Source organism: Mus caroli, unplaced genomic scaffold (genome assembly GCF_978045245.1).
Source record: "Mus caroli unplaced genomic scaffold, Mus_caroli_1 scaffold_7, whole genome shotgun sequence".
NCBI classification, from domain to species: domain Eukaryota; kingdom Metazoa; phylum Chordata; class Mammalia; order Rodentia; family Muridae; genus Mus; species Mus caroli.
In genome coordinates this window covers 93441222-93458469 of record NW_028227262.1, presented here as the reverse complement: position 1 = coordinate 93458469, position 17248 = coordinate 93441222, and the positions used below count along the sequence as shown (strand labels likewise).

Below are 17248 nucleotides of genomic sequence, written 5' to 3'. Positions count from 1 at the left end.
AACCCCAAAACTGTGCGAAGAATCTATGATCTAAGTGTCTTGTTTGTGTGGGTGGGAAACTAGGTCCTGAAGGCAATAGCTACCCAGTGCCTGTCTACCATGTGGGTAGACACCATAAAGCCTGCCTCCTGACATGGAGTTGTTGGTTCCAAATGGTGGCTCTTAGAGGGGGAGGGGAGAGAGATGAGGGCTTACTGTGTGAGGCTGTGCTCAGTGTAATTACACTCCTCAGCTGAACTCTGGTCCAAAGGAGCTGACAGGACAGGCTTGCTCGTAGGGCGTTCTTGTCTGAAGGCTAAAGCTAAAGAAGACAGGTATGAGCATAGCCCTAAGGAAAGGATAGGCAGATGCTAGTGGGAGGGGCTCCCCTGGTAGCTTCAGAGAAGAGGTAAGGACTGGGAGGAGCAGGTGGGGCTTGAATAGCCTAGAATACCCAGAGGACCTTTTAGGAGACCATCCACAAACCACAGTGCAGATTAACCCAGAATCTTGGCTTGGCATAGTTACCTGATATTCAGCAGCTCCCAGGAGGCTCTGGTGAGACGCTAGAGCCATGAAAGCCAATCCAAGAGAGGGGTGGACGTTGGACTTCAGGTGAGCCGGGAGCAGAGGAGAACACTGAAGGTGCAGGGCATGTGTAATCACTCCTACTTCATAGACGAAGAAATGGGTGTAAAGAGAGCCTGCACCTTACTTCAGACTGTAGCTCATTGTGACCAGAGCCTGAATTTAGGCAGTTGATGTCCTCAGTCACTAGAATGTACCGCCTTAGGACAGCGCACCCTGAAGCCTAGCATGATTTCTACGTCACCTTTGAAGACATGTGCTGCCTTAATTTTCTTGGGCGAAATGGAGAGGAGAGTGATGCCTAGCAGCTGCAGTCTACAGGAAGCTGTAGAGGCTTGAGGACTTCAGGGTCACTACATCTGTGAGGCTCCACATAGTGCAGAAAGCTCCAGGCGTCCCACCTTCTTGCTAGGTCAGAGGTAGATGCCATTTGGAACCGCCTGGAAGGGCTTTCTGAAAGAGAAGAGAGAGCTGAGAACCAGCTCTGGTTTCAGAGAGCTGAGGAGAGGAGGGAGGGTGAGAGATGGAACCTAGGCAGGGGGAGCCTAACTTATCCAGGTGAGCGCTGTGGGCTAGCACTTACAGAGCAGGCTCTAGCAGGGCAGACATGTGTCCTCAGCGTTCATACGTGTACTCAGCTTGCCAGCCTAAGTGAACAGTGGTGGGCGTTTCCTTCCACCTGAGGGCACCCACTTGGAGTTCCTTTCTTGCTTCTTTGCCCATCACCTTGAAGCCCACACCAGGGTGGTAGAGCCTGTGTGTACTATGGGATAGGTCCAGAGGTACCAGCTCCCCCAGGCCACTCCAATCCTGCAACTGGAGAGGCAAAGTCTTTCTGCTAACAGATTTCTTCCCTGCTGAACGCATAAGCAGGAGAGAAGTTTGTGGAGGAGAAGGTCTTAGGTCTGTGTTCAAGAGAGGCCTGCACTGATCAGAGCAGAGCCCCATTAAGGCAAAGGGTGCTTGCATAAGTGCTTCAGTGGTGGAAGGTTCTACTGAGGAAGGGCAAGGGCAGAGGAATGGAGTCCCTGGGGAAGGCCATGCTGAGTGTAGCATCCCTCAAGTCCCTGTCTGAAAGTCCCATGGTATGATCTACAGAAACAGGCATCTGGGCAGGCAGGCTCTGGGCACCTTGCCAAGGTTCAGGGTTTAGGACAGCTAAACCCCGTTGTCAGCCCCCAAGGGAGAGCCTTCATGTCTTCTGAGCCTCATATGAGGCTCACGCCTGCCTTTAAGAATGTCTTCACCTGGGTCTTTGAACTAAACAATCTTGTGTCCCTAAAGCAGGGCCCATCTCACTGTACTGTGCCATGCCATTGAAGTCCTTAGGTACACTTTAAGGTGTCTGTCAATGAACAGTCCTTCAGCACACACAGCCAAGGTCAGAAACATCTGGACTCAGATTCCAAGGAGGTATGTCCTCAGAGCCTGCCTCTGGCTGACTGTAAAGTTTATACAAGTTTAATCACCCTAGAGAAGAAGCACCCCTACTGCTGGGCCCAGGCGATGTCGGGTGTGAGAGATAAGGCCAAGGAGCAGGTGAATCGGCCCAAGATCTCATTATATTTGGAAGTGACACAGGATTAAGAGCTGAGCTGTGTTGTTAGCCTTGGTTGGGGAGAGCAGGGAATCAGTCAACTGTACTCTCCCCTTGCCTCTCCAACTATGTTGTCCCTGAGCAGTTACCAGCACAGACAGCACCAGAAAGTAGTGACAACTCGGAGACACATTTGAAAATGAAGAAGAAAGCCTGCCAGTTTGCTTCCGTGCCTGCCCGGGACTGTAAACACAGCGCAGCTTTCATGCATATGCACACACAGCCATTCGGCAGCTTCTCAGTGTCAGGGCCAGCTGAGAATGGTGGGGTTGGGCAGGCTCTGAGACCACCACACAGCTCAAGAATACAGACCTCGGTGGCTGGGTCCGCACTTTGTGCAGTCGAGAGACTGTAAACAGGAGACGTGAGTGTAAGTGACGTGGAACAATGCTTTATCCTGTGAAATAATGATAAAAGTGCAGTTCACTAGATTTGAGGACCAAGACTGTCAGTTATTTTACACCATACGTAAATGTGCTTTTTCACATGACTGGCAATGAGGTAGTGTTCCCACCAGCATCCACACAAACAGGCTGCTGGTGGGGATGTCTCAGCTCTAGTATAGGTTAGGAGACAGCCATGGCATATCTAGTAAGCTGAGTCTGTTGTAGTAAAAGCTTGGGGATTTTTGGAAGCAAGGACCGCATGTGACACTGTGTGGTGGTACCCATATTCTCTCACCTCCCTGTCTTCAGGGTTGGAGATGCCACCCCGTTGTCTTGGGCATGGGTTGCAGGGGTTTCTTGGGAGGAGGATCAGGGATGGAGGTTTATTTCATTTCTCATTCCAAATCCCTGGATCCCACATGGGCCCTGAGCCCATATCCGAGCCTGGCTCTGCCACATGACATATGAAGCAGTTTGAGCCAGAGGTGCTGTCACTAACAAGTCACATGCAGAGTCTCAGCCAGCTCTGGGTGGGTGCCCAGAACTCCCGACTGGGGAGTTCCCTTTCTGCTGCACTGCCTGTGCCCTTGGAGGAGGAAGAGGAGAAGGAGTTGGGGCTGGTCTATGCACAACAGGCCGTGTAGGCTCATTCTTTGATCCTTCCATCTGGATCAGGGCTTGTTTGTCTAGACTGTAGCCAGTAGGGCCTTGGACTGTGAGCCTGGGGACCTTCCTGTGTCCAGGAAGAGCTGGTCTTGCTAGGCTGCAGTACAGGCCACGTGCTGAGATCGATGAGCAAGGTCTGAAGTATTGTGGCCGGTCAGGAGCTAGGTCTTCATGCTGCCTTTCTAGACTTGTCCTAGAGAGCGTTCACGTGCCTTGACCAGCTCCCCACCCCCATTGGCCTCCTAGCTGCTCCAACACTGACCAGGACCAACCACGAGAGACCCTTGCTCTGAGAATCTTACCCTACGTAGGGTTCATAGGAACCTGACTGAGGGGTTTTCTAATACTCATATTTTCCAGAGCTGGTCCTGTCAGAACTCAAGCCTGTGTCAGACTCTCGTGACGGTTTGTTAAGACTTTTGGGTGGTCCCAGGGTATCTCGTACCTAGGTCTGAGTGGGGCCTGAGTGTCTGCAGTCCGGGAGGCTACCAGTTGTGTTTCTGGCTTCCGGTCACACTTAGGAGACCTGCTGCCTTCAGCTCTGCTTCTTCTCTCCCATCCTCAGAGGGGGAGGGGGAGGGGGAGGGCTGCTCATTCAATGAAACAGGAAACCTTGACTGTCAAGTGAATTTCAGGAAATTGAGTTGTTTTTCACTTTCAAATTGTGTGCACAAATGAAGGCCTTTCTTTAAGAAAGCCTGAATATCCCTGGATGGGTCCTGAAAGGAAGGGAGGATCTTGGCTTTGTCTGTCACTCTGGTGTCTCTGGGCTCAAGAGTTTTGAACTCTATGTGGAACTGGACAGAAATATCACCATGACAACCTCTGATTAGCTCTTCATTCTGTATCCTTCAAAGACTAATGGCTCATGCATTCTCTCTCAGCTCTATTCCTGAGTATATTCTGTGCCCCCAACCCCCCTTTTCCCCACCCCCTGCTGTCACACGAGTCACTGCTGCTTGGCATAGAGTGTCAGGGGGAATGTGGGCACAATCCTCAAACTGTGCAGTAGTGCTCCCTGGCCCATGGTGCCCTCATTTCTCAGTGGGGTTTGTGTAGATGGAGCTGGGAGAGTTAGGGGTGGGGCTGGAGTAGAACTGCAGGGGAGAGGGGTTAGGGTGGGGGAGGAATCAAGTGAAGCTAGCTCTAAAGAAACAAGGCCTGCCTTAGAGGAGGACAGGGAGGAGGGTGTTTGAGCATCTTCTCTCTGGAACTGGCGTACCTGGCTGCTGTGTCCTGCTTTTCTTCTGCCGTCTTGTTTGCCAGCTCCATTTCTAAGCCTTGGCGTTCTTGTGTGTTCTGTGAACTCATTCTCTCACTGGATAATCATCTACCTACCCTGACCACCTCACCCATCCTTGTCTGGTTTAATTTTGGCTCTTACTACCATCTCAATCCAGCATATGTGAGACCAAACATGATTCTCAACTTGTCTAAATTCTCACCATTTGACTGCTAACTGGTCTTTTTATTGTGGTTGTCTAACCAGCCGCCTACCTTTCTACTTACCATCTACCCACCCATTGCCCACATATCCATTTACCTATCTATACATTCAAACATCCATCCATCCATCTATCCATCCATCCATCCATCCATCCATCCATCCATCCATCCATCCATCCGTCTATCCATCCATCTTCCCACCCATTTATATCTTCATCAGTCCATACAGGTGCCCAAGTCAGAAGCCAGCACGACATCCATCACACTTTCTTACCGCCTTTGTATGTGAGTCAGTGAAGCACAGGGTATACTGCAGTTATGAGCCAACTTACAACTCCAGAGTGACTTTTTTTTTTCGCTTATACAAGTCATAGATTGCTATGTTAGCTGTAGTGAAGAGTTGGAATTTAGCTTTGCCTGGACATTAAGAGACCCAGGTTCCCTGCTGGAACACTGATACCCTTTGTATGTGGTCTCGAGGATGCTACTGAGAAGGAAGAGATAGAAAGATAGAGGTCCCTGAGGGTAGCATTAGAGACTAGGTCACCTCTTTGATATCCTTTCCAAGGGCTTAGAGTTCAGGGGAGTAGTCACATGAGTGACATGGGTGAGTACCAGTCATCTGTGGCACACTCCAGCTCTGTCCTTCATGCCCCGCTGTTCCTGTCTCCAAACTGTCCTACATAGTCCTATCTATCTTTGCTGCCATTACTCTGAATCAAGCCCTTTCATCCTCCCTGGGATACTACCATACGCTGGCATGGCCTTCTGTCTCACTCTTGCTTATCTCTCTGAACCACGAACCTGAATACTTGGTCTGTCTGTCTGTCTGTCTGTCTGGATCTCTGCCCTCTATGGCAGGCAAAGAAAGGTCTTCTGTTACTATCTAGAGATAAATGTTAACTCTCTGCTCCCTAAACCTGCAAATGTTACCTTTCCTGACAGGGTTTTAGTGTGAGTTCTGATGATAGGGAGAGGGTCCTGGGCTGCTTGGGTGAATGTGGTATGAAGTCATTAGCATCTTTAAAAGTGAGAGAAGACAGGAGAGCTAAAGAGGCTTAGGATGCCAGGCTGCTAATTTTGAAGCTGGAGGAAGGGACCATAAACCAAAGAACACTGGCGACCACTTGAATTTAGGATTGTCGAGGAAAGGCTCCTTCCCACAAGCCTCCAGCAGTCTTGCTGATGCTCAGTTTTAACTAGGTGAGACTCATTTTAGGCCCCTGACCTCCAGCATGGTATGACAGTAACTTGTGCTACCCAAAAACACTGAGTTGCTTCATAACCCCCCATCCCCAGTAGGAAATGAGCCTACACCTCACCCAGCAGAGCACTCCTAACCACTGTGAGCTCCGTGAGGCCCAGATTGACTGCTTTTACATCACTCTGCCCTGCAGGACTCATTCACCGAATCTCTTGAATTAATGAATTAGTGAGAAAATGAGAAGGCAAAGTAGAAGGGAGAGAGAGAGAAGGGGAGAGGAGAGGGAAGCTTAGGCATTGTGAAGGCTTCTGCTGCCACTAAAATTAACTGCGCTGCACTGTGGAAACTGCATGCATTTTGTGTGCGTGGTGGGGACATAGGTTTCTGTCCTCAGCTAGAAAACCTCAAGGCCCTCTTGTGAGCCTGCCTTCTGCCCCAAGTCCAAAGGTGGTCAGTCGTTGTGAGTGAGGTCTTTATAGGTTCTGGGGTCATAGGGATCTTGTTCTGGGCTTTCTTTCTATCCTGGCCTTGTGAGAAGACAAAACTGGCAACAGAGAGAAGGACTGGGAGAGTTTCCAGGCTTGTGACAGGTAGATCATTGGGAATTTCAGACAAGGAACTAGACAGAGGAGCCAGAAAGTAGTCCCAGTGGCATTTGCTATTCCTAAGACACCAGCAAGTCCCGTTAGCCCACAGTTCCTGATTTCAGCTCTGACAAATCCAAGTTGGGGTACCAACAGATACTCAGCCCTTGTTCTGACACTAACCTGTGAATTACAGCCTAGAAGACCACAACATAAATCTGGTGTCTCCTAGGCAGGTTCAGAACGGGGGCCCTGCCTTTCCTCCAACCTTGTCCTCTTATAACTTCTTGTGCATCTAACACAGGAAAGGCATGCAAAACTCTTATTAAGGACGTGCGTTATTTTCCCCTGCCTCTACCTCTGATCCGCAGCTCTGGATCCTGGCTGCTGCCACTCCCTGCCCCCCAGCCCTCACATTCATGCCCTCTCACCCCAGCATTGTCAGCTGGAATAGCAGCTGCTTGTGCCAGGGCCTAATGTTCCACATTACGGGAACATCTGCTGGCCAAGGATTCTGGGGTATGGGCCAGACATGGTCATACTCCATGGGCATTTCACAGTCAGCATGGGCCATGGCAGCCAAAGATGTACTGTTGGGTCTCTTTCAAGGACATGATGTCACGGTGCTGTGCTGGCAAGACATCCTGGGTAGACAGGAATCATTGATAGCTGCTTGTGGAGATAGGTGGCTTTCCTCCTCTGGTCCTCCGAGTCCTTGTCCACTTGGCCTCTCACAGCATACAGAGCTTTAGCATGTCTCCTAGCTCCTAGAGGACGTCACTGTACAAGCAGGATGCCACAGGCCAGTGTCACTAGTGTGAATGCCAATGTGGCAAGAGCTAACTTCTGAGAGACCTAGAAACTGGGGATGTCTTCTGCTGCCGGAAGTCATGACTTGGACAGAGGAAACATGATGATATGAAGCCTGCCCCAGGCTGTCACACTCAGGTTTCCTCTGAGCTTCTCAGTAGGTGGCCATTTAACTTCTGTCTCCCCAGCGGGGTCACCCCTCTCCTAAGGCCTGATTCCCAGAAGCCTCTAGTGGCAATCAAGGAATTAAGGTCAGTGGCAACTCCAACATGTATGGAGTGTGGTGCTGTTCATAGAACTGTCCATGTTGGAACTCATTTGTTCTCCTAACAGTACTGGGAGGCAGTATGTGGGTACTCACTCACTTCCCTATGGGACACAGGTTCTCCTGTCTGTAGACTCCCTGTACATAGTAGGTCAGGTTGCTTTCCTGAAGCTCTCTGCTGCTCTCTGACCTCCTGTGTTTCTGCATCACTCTCCATCCCACTGTACCTTTGTCATATGCTCTTTGTTAACCCCCAAGTGTGGTGTCCTGGGGCTCCCTCCTCCTTGTTCTTCTTCATCACATCCTTTCCTTGGGAGACATGACTCATGGACTGGAGAGATGGCTCATCCATTAAAGGCTAGGCTCGCAACCAAAAGACATGTCTCACCACTCAATTGCTCAAGGGGAAGCAGGCCTGGCAAGGCCAGGTAGGGATAGGGACAACAGGTGTCATACCTAGGAACTGGGGTGTGAGGCATACCGATTTTCAAGGTGGATGATAAGGAGTCACCAAGCTCGGTGTGTATTTGGAAAGGATTTGCTCCTAGCTGAGAGAGATCTAGGAAGAGGCAGTGGCTGTGACGTCAGCAAGAGCTTCTAGCTCTGGTGGATGTCTGAAGGGAACCAAGCAGGACTCGATGCCACCCATGATGTAACGGGAGTGAATGACTCTCAGGGATCTAGCTGGGCTGAAACAGTGTGGGTTTAGTAGGAGGGTCTGGGTGGATTCTAGGACTCCCACGTTGGACTTGGCTTTGGCCCCTCAAAGTAGGAACATGTAGCAAAAAGATGACCCTGGGGTTAACCCAGAGAATGGCTGGAGGCCAAAGACTGGAGATGTCTACATGTCATTCTGTTATGTCCCTGAGCAGGGTGAGCTAATCCAAAATGAGTGGGCGGGTAGCCCAAGACAGGATGACTTCCAGAAGCTATAGCCAGTCAAGTGGGCAGAGTCTAGCTTGGCTGGGGTTGGAACTATTCTTCAGACTTGGCAGCCAAGAGGTTGTTGATGACCTTGATGAGTGTTGCTGCAGTGTAGAGGAGGGGCAGAGAGATGGTGGCCAGAGGACAGCAGAGGGCTCTGTCCAGGAGCCGTCAGACCCAATCGGAACCAGTCAAGCCTGACATTATCTTCTTCCTCACTGCTTACCCTAGGGAGACCTAGTGATTCCTGAGTACCTCTCTGTGAACCTGTCCCTTCCCCTCTGCCAGCTGATCCCCACGACGAGGCTTTGACCTTGGCCTCCTCCAGGACTCTGCCTCCATCGCCTTTCTGTTCCAAGTCTTTCCACAGTCACTTCCGAGCAAGCGTCTCTCAGCTGGGCAAGCTGTGACCTCACTCCAGGTGCCAGCTTTGTGGGTGGCAGCTTCTTGCTCTAGGCCTGGGCTGAGAGGGAGGTGGGCTATGGGGGGCATCCTCAGAGCTGGTTTGACCTCAACCCCACCTTCACGGAGAAATGAGCCTCACTGTGGTGGCTATGAGGCCAGACCCCAGAATGGCAGTGAGGCTGGGAGGACAAGAAGAGGAGGCCTTCTACAGGGACCCCTGCCCTGCAGTTCTTGCAGTGCCTTTGTGGACTACTCTTGGGGTGTTTTTCTAGGTGCGGGAGCAAGCCTTCCTCACACAGGAAGACTCACCTTCTCTCCTTGTAAGCTCTTTGTTCTCTGCAAGAGCCAGCTTCTCAGCAGTCCATGATAAATGTGCGCATGTGTGTGTGCTCTCAGTTTCAGGGGCTTTGTGTCTGGTCAGAGAGGCACAGGGGAGCAACCCAGCTCACATTATGGTGCCTCAGAAGTACAGGGATCAGGGGGTGCCAGCACTCCATTAGCTTTCTTCTTTCCTCCTGCCCACCCACAGATAGTACTGCCCAGGTTCATGGTGGCTCTTTCCTCCTTTGTTAATCCTCTCTGATGATGCTCCTACCATCACCAGAGCAGGGCAAGTTGATATCTAAAACTAGCCACTACAGAGGGGCATCTCAGTGTACGCATCAGTTTTATATATATACACCACACACACACACACACACACACACACACACACACACACACACACACCACACACACCACTCACACCACTCACACACACGCGCGCGTGTGTGGTGTGTGTGAGTGTTGTGCCTGTGTGTACCTGCACATGTGGGATGTGTATGGTGTATCTGTGTCTGGTTATGGCCCTCTCCTCCAGGTTGCCCTGGCATGTGGGACAATATCACATGTTGGAAGCCTGCTCAAATAGGTGAGATGGTCCTTGTGAGCTGCCCTGAGGTCTTCCGGATCTTCAACCCGGACCAAGGTAAGGAGAACTCAGAATCTCTCCCGACTGTGCTGGTTTAACCTGCAGTCCACACAGCCATGCCTCTTCCTGGAACTAATCTTTAAAAACTCAGCTTCCCCCCCAGATGGCAGCTGATAGCTGGCCGGCAGGATGGGATGGTGCCCTTCATGCTGGTATAGGGAGAACATGGAGACACCACTTCTCCAGCACTGCACCTAGTGCCAGGTCTGCATTGCCAGGTGTCTCTCAGGGCATGTGAGAGCAATCTGGGCTTAGGCATAGTCCATGGCAACACTACTGTCTACCCCACTGGGCACCTTCAGCAAGGCAGATTATCACTCAAGTTGTTGGCCTGCCGGATGGCCATGTGACACGGTGGCTGTTTCCCCAGGTGGTCTGTGAGGATAAAGCCAGGTCACCTATGGAGATGTATGTAGCGCAGCACCTGGTGCATTTTGCATATTTAATAGTAAAGTTAGCTGACATCATCATAGTTACCATGATGACGACATAGGCAGAGATGTCTCAGAAGCCCGTCGGAAGATATGGATGGGACTGTATGACCAAACACCCTGTTCTTTTTTTTTTTTTTCCTGAGACAGGGTTTCTCTGTATAGCCTTGGCTGTCCTGGAACTCACGTTGTAGACCAGGCTGGCCTCAAACTCAGAAATCTGCCTGCCTCTGCCTCCTGAGTGCTGGGATTAAAGGCGAGCACCACCACGCCCAACAAAACACCCTGGTTATAGTTAGGGTTTCTATTGCTGTGAAGAGACACCATGACCACATTCTTTCACCACTTGATGTGGGCAGATGCCCAAACCTCCAGCCTAGCACCAGTCTGCTAGTCCACCAGTGCACACACACATGCTAAGAAAGGGCTGTCTCTGGTCCTTGCTGCCCTCAGATGGTCATGAGGATTTAGAGGAGAAGGAGAGAGGGCCCTGCTCCACTAACCCAGGCTGTCTAAGAGATGGCCTCAGACACCAAGGAAAGTAGCCTGTGACATGTAGATATAGGCTTCAGGGACATATGTGAAGGCCTGGTGCCGGGAAACCAAAGCTGTCGACTGCAGCTTCTGTGGATCTCACATGTCATGTCTGCTCATGGTCTCTAGTGCCACTGACCATGATGTCACTGTAGAGTTCCCGGGCCAAATTGGGATCCCATGAGTGGGTGCAGTGGTGGAGCTGTGATATTGGATCCATAAATGTGGAAGAAGACAGGACCCCCACGGGCCTGACTTCATGGAGGGGATGTCTGGCCCTGTCTGTGAGGCCACCACCAGCGGATTGCAGGAGGAGGGGAGAAAGAATAGTATGCATTAGAGTCTGGAGCCTCCATCTTTGAGTTTCTATCCAGAGCTCAGAGAAGGCCAGGTTTATCTTGATACCTCACCTCTCCTTATCCCACATCTTACCCACCTCCTGCTAGTCTGGTTTCTGAATGCTCCTATCCTGAGGGGTAAGCGCTGGAGGAGGCTGTAAACAGAGAGAGTGAATAGGGGGAAGATAGGGGCTGTCAGCGACAGGGCCTGTGATTCAGCTAGCTCCTAAGATTGATTCCTCTGCAAGGCAGCTTAATCACTTCCTCCATGTGCCCATTGCTTTACTTCAGTTAGTTATGTGAAGCTCGTGGCACATCCTCTCTCGGCAGGATTCCAGCCACAAACCCTTCCTTTCCTACAGCCGCAGTCACAAGAGGTGACAGGAAGGAGGGTAAAATGATTTCCCTCAGCTGCTCCCGCCTCAGGGAGCAGGGATGTTATTTACACCTGCCTCTTAATGGTTCATTAAAGCAGGGCCTTTAGCGCCTCTCTTCACAAGCTTGGTAGTGAGACTTGCCCTCCCCACAGAAGCAACTAGACTCACTGTCTCATTTGCTCTCACCTTCCCAGGAAGCTCAGTCATGGTGCTGTTGGCCTCCCTGTGGTGCTGGCTTTCTGGGAGCCCTGGTCAGTGTCTCCCCTTCCTCCTGTGCTGACCTGGAGGTGGAGTTAGATCTGCCCCTGCCCCTGTGAACCTGCCAGGTTGTAGCATAGGTTCCTCAGGCCTTTAGGACCCTACCTGGGGTTTCTCAGAGTTGGGGCAAGGGGTGGCGCGAATAACCTGTGAGAACAAATCTGACTTCAGTCCTGGTCACCTCTGCATTTCTACTCATGTTCTCTCTCTTTCTCTCTTCCTCTACATACAGTCTGGATGACAGAAACCATAGGTAAGAGGACCCCTGGGAGGGCAGACTGAGTTTCACTAGCCCGTCAGAGCCCAGCCTGAGGAGATCTGATGCTCCTGGATGCTGGGATGATGGTGGGGCAGCAATCATAGAAGGATCATCAGCGATCAACGCCTTCCCTCCGCCCATCCTGGAGGGGGTAGGAGGGATGGAAGACACAGTGTTGGGCTTCAAGGCCCTTTCAAGCTGGGTCGGGTGTTTGAATCACCAATGGAGAGATTGGAAAACATCTGTTTGTGTGCATAGTGCATGCATGTTTCTATGTGCAGGACAGCCCCGTTCTTGAGTTCACACAGACTCTGTCATTCCAGAAGCTACGAGGTGGGAATGCACAAGGTAGATTATGCAGTCAGGACAGGAAAGAGGTCAGGGCAGACTTCCTGAAGGAGGTAACACTTCAGCTTAGAAATGGGATTTTGAAAAGTCGAGAGTAAATGGGGTTAACTTCTAGGCCATCTTGAGATAAATATAAAGGTTATGGAGTGGGGAGAAAACTGTCTACAGATAAACTCTTTGGGCTTTGGGTGTCCCTTTGGTGAAAAACAGACTTGGAGTAGAGGCAGGAGTTGAACTTCAAAGAAAACTCCCAAGCCCCAGGCTTATTCACTCCATTTCCTCCCTCCATGAAGGCTCTCTGGTGGGGACCATTACCACACACCACTGTGAGCATCACCCTCTCTCCATAAAGACTCTCTGGTAGGGACCATGCCACACACCACTGTGAGCATCACAGCCATGCAGCTGCTGCTCTGGTGAGACTGGAGCTGCTAGAGACAGTGAGCCAGAGCGAAGTGTGGCTCCCGAGGTTCAGTCTCTTGATCCCCTGCCCACTCTCCACAGACTAGGCAGCCCTAGCCTTAGCTGATGGGGCAACTTATAGGCAGGCACAGCCTTCTGACTGACCCATGCTTGTGTTTCGCAGGGGATTCTGGCTTTGCTGATAGTAATTCCTTGGAGATCACAGGTGAGGGGTGTGCTGGAGTCACCTTGGGCTGGTGGGGTGGAGGGCAGCTGCTTTGTAGCTGGGCTTTCTCCTCTGTGTGCTCTAGAGTGTGTACCTTCTCTGATAGAGCTGTGTGTTGTCTTCTTGGAAGATGGTGCCCAAGTACCCAGAGAAAAGACTCCATCATGCTTGTAACCATGTGCTGTGGGGGAGTCATGGGTATCTTGGGGCCTATCATGGGCTGTAAGTGGGGAGCCTTTGTACTAGAAGGTGTTTGGTGGTTTTGAACTTCCCGTAGAAGTTCTCAGGGTTCAGCTATGCACTTCAGTCAACTGGATGGGGCTGAGCCATGCACCACTCTGAGCATCACAGCCAATCACCCACAACCCTGGTGAGCCTGGAGCTGCAAGAGGCAGGGTGTCAGGAGGATGTATGGCTTCCCTATCCCAATCCCGCTCTCTGCAGTCTCGGTAAAGGGCAGATTCCGGGGTCTCACCGGAGTCTCTGATTTAGCCAGCTGGATCGAGGCAAGATGCTTGGCTACCATATCTAGACGATATGGTGGGATACTATCAGGGAGCGTGCTATGCTGCTATGATGATGCTGGAGCAAAACAGTCTAGCAAAAGAGATGCTGTCATTCAAGGTTTGGCAGTCTGGAGAGTGCTCCATCTTCCGGAGATTTCTACCAGAACAATAGTCATAGAGCAATTTTGGGAACAAAAACATTTATGTTTATCCAAGCCTACTTCGTGTTATTAAAATAAAGAGGGAAAATAAAAGAAAAGAAATGGCTTTTCCCTCTAGGAAGCTTTTTGTAAAAATTGATTTTCAAGTTTCTGTACCCTCTGTCTCTTTCTTCCTCTTACCTCTATGAGGTGGGCAAGTCGGAGTTTACTGAAGCCCAGGGAGGGCAGTGGCTCAGCCACTCTGACTCTCAGTTGAGATGGACGAGGCATTCAGACATTCTGAACTGTTCCGGGGACCTTGCAGGGAGGCTGCCAGCAGCAGCCAGAGACATACTTTTCTGAAAAAGAGACAATCTGATGAAATTGCTAAAAGTGACCCAGGCTGCTGCAGTCCCTTCTTGGCTTGTGTCACAGGTGTCAGAGAAGCTGCAGAGACTCTCCCATTCTGGGCAGACTGTTCTTGTGGGCAGGCTCTATCATTCCTCCCAGGAAGGGTATGTCCAACTCTCTGACACCTTCCAAGTCCACCAGCAGGAGTGGGTGCTGGTTAGAAAAGAGAGGGGGTAGCCAGGTGGGTGGTGGTGCATGCCTTTAATCCCAGCACTCAGGAGGTAGAGCCAGGCAGATCTTTGAGTTCAAGGCCAGCCTGGTTTACAGAATGAGTTCCAGGAGAGCAAGGACTACTGTCTGGAAAAATGAGGAGTCTTTTCCTCTCTCTTTTGTTCTGCACTGACCCATTGCCTCCTTGTAGAGCTTTCCAGAGACCACCTTGATCACAGAGGACAAGCAGTGTGTGCTCCAAACACCCTGTCCACAGAGGTCTCTTACCACACACTGGTCACTCGCCCCTGAAACCCATAGACTGACTGTATCACACACTCCAGGATGAGGCTGTAGCATCTGCACTCTACCAAGTCCACAAGGTGCTACAACTGAAATTTGAAAAATCCTGATTTTTGTCTCTGGAGATTTAAGATTACCCTGAATCCTGTTCCTTTCCATATGCCCTAAGAGATTGGTAGCTCTTGGGCTGTCAGGTAGGGGCAAATATCTGGGGCCATACTTAGGTGCTAGCTGGAAGAAAAGGCCTACTTGCTAGGTGCTCTCCTGGACCTTAGTAGCTCTCACCAGCTCAGGAGAATGACGTGATGTCATTCAAGGCCGAAGCAACCCACTTATGTGAAAAATAGCCTGCGCTCTGCTTTGCAGGTAGCAAGCGCCTCTTTCAGTAGCCGTGACTGCTCCATCCCTCCAGCCTCCCACACAATGAACTTTAAGTCAATCCGAAGAGAAGGAATGCACATTGGTGATGGGAGGCAGATGAAAACTCTGAAAGGCAAATATGAAACAACAAACAAAACTCCACTGAGTTTGTATCTTTGTAAGGCTGGCGGTAAAATAGAGTATTCCTGGGCTTGCTAAAAAGCAATAAAGCCAGGGGATTCATTGGTGTGAGATGTTACAGCTGCTGGTAGGCACCCAACAGTCCCCTACAGAAGGAGGCCTTGAATATCCTGAATGGCTTGTTAGGGACCCTGGGGTTTGGCTTGAGCGTAGCATTTGTGACAAGTTTCTAGGTGGTTTCTGCACATTGACATTTTGAGTAGTGCTGATCTAGGGTCCTGGGTGAGCTCCAGATCTTCTTCTGTTGAGTGTTCAGGAATATTACAGGAGAGATACAGACATGCTGGATTCTCAATGAAGGGATCAGGTCGCTCATTCACCTGCTCCCCATCTCCCTTGCCATTAGTGAAGGACACATGCCAGGTCTTTGGCAATCACTCCATCTCATGCCTTCTAGCTTGAGCCACCCCGTTGAACACATGTACTTTCAGGAAGTCCCACTATGAAATCATTTTTCAGGGTCATTTTAAGCCATTCACATGCCTTGCCTAGTTTTCTGTTCTCTGCAGACATGGGGGTCGTGGGCCGGAACTGCACTGAGGATGGCTGGTCGGAGCCCTTCCCCCATTACTTCGATGCTTGTGGGTTTGATGACTATGAGCCTGAGTCTGGGGATCAGGTAAGTAAGGTGATGGGTTAGTTCTGAAGAGCTCAGGGCTGTGGGCGGCACTCATGAGTGCCTGCCTGCTGTATACTGAGCCTGGAGCATAGAGGGTAGGATGTTGTTCATTCACCCTGCTGGGTTCTGTCCCCACAACTTGCACAAGTCCCCTCAACCATGGCTACTTGTTCAGGACACTGTCCTCCAGATAGCCCAGAAACTGATGACTTAATTCTGGGTTTAGCAGGGAGCTTCTTCAACCTGTATTCAGGCTAGGGCTGTGTTCAGATCTGATTGATCAGTGCCCTTGCCTTCAGTACATTCTGAAAAGGTTTAGAGTACTGACCCTATACAGAGAGGAACAGGCATCCAGCCAGGAGTGGAGTGATGGCAGAGATGGGGGAGATGTTGGGCCCCAAGGGCCTGGTCTGGGACACTGGGTGTGGGCCCTAGGGGGGCAGTGACTGGTCCCAAGCAGAGCCCTGCATGTCCTGTGCCCTGCTCCAGGATTATTACTACCTGTCGGTGAAGGCCCTCTACACAGTCGGCTACAGCACCTCCCTCGTCACCCTCACCACTGCCATGGTCATCTTGTGCCGCTTCCGGTGAGAGCCCAGTAGAGTTAGAGCCAGAATTGTCCATCCCATCATCCCTGGAAAGTCCCTTGGAAGGCAGACCCTGTCCCTAGTAGAGCAGATGGGAAGGTGGCCTGAGAGGGCAGCTCGTATGTCCGGGACCACACAATCAGACAATCCCTTCCAGAATTTCCTTTGCTTGCTTGCTCTAATCTTCCTGGTCTAGGTAGAGAGGCTACAGGAGGGAGAAGTCTGGCCAGTGGATGACCAGGGTGGGGAAGGCAGAGGGTTATCGAAGGGGGAGAAGAGGGTAGTCTGGGAGAGGGACCCCATTAAGACCAACCATGAGTAGGCCCAGAGCAGCCCCACCCTGAGAGTGTGAAGTACTGTGAACTCATGGCCTTCCCATCCTGGTCCATGTAGGAAGCTGCACTGTACCCGTAACTTCATCCACATGAACCTGTTTGTATCCTTCATGCTGAGGGCTATCTCTGTCTTCATCAAAGACTGGATCTTGTACGCCGAGCAGGACAGCAGTCACTGCTTCGTTTCCACCGTAAGTGAGTGAAGCAACTCAGTACCCCAGGACTCTGTCCTGATAACACCCTACAGGGAATGTGTCTATGCAGGTGAAGGTCTTATTCTAAGTCTTGTGAACGTTCAGGAGTTATAGAGTGGTTACCATAGCCAGTATATAACCTCACTCCAATACAAAACACAGCCAGGCCCTTAGCCTCATTCTTGGGCCAGGAGGGTTAGGTGAGAATGAGGCTCAGATAGGGATAAGCCAGTCCCTTGGCATGCTACCAGTCATGTGGCATTTTGTGTGCCAGCTGTCCAGGGCCTTTGTCAGTGCCTTCCCAAGCACAGCTGTGTGAAGGAGATATATGCAGAAGACTGGCTTTTGATACGCTGGGATAAGAACAGACTAGCCTTGGGGGGTTTCACTAGAAAGACATGTTTGGAGGATGTGATTGAGAAGAGATTTTCCATGGCTAAGGTAT

At 50.9% G+C, this 17248-nt stretch overlaps 1 protein-coding gene across 6 annotated transcripts in view; it reads left to right on the top strand.

Annotated features, from left to right (window-relative positions):
- Positions 1-17248, top strand: part of Adcyap1r1 (ADCYAP receptor type I) — a 49806-nt gene that overhangs the window by 10694 nt on the left and 21864 nt on the right. For all 6 annotated transcript variants that reach the window (XM_085840602.1, XM_029478654.2, XM_021164752.3 and 3 more), the window contains exons 4-9: positions 9714-9821; positions 11995-12015; positions 12956-12997; positions 15578-15687; positions 16177-16274; positions 16668-16800. In XM_085840602.1, the coding sequence (XP_085696728.1) occupies positions 9714-9821; positions 11995-12015; positions 12956-12997; positions 15578-15687; positions 16177-16274; positions 16668-16800 (512 nt within the window). The remainder of the gene's footprint in view (positions 1-9713; positions 9822-11994; positions 12016-12955; positions 12998-15577; positions 15688-16176; positions 16275-16667; positions 16801-17248) is intronic.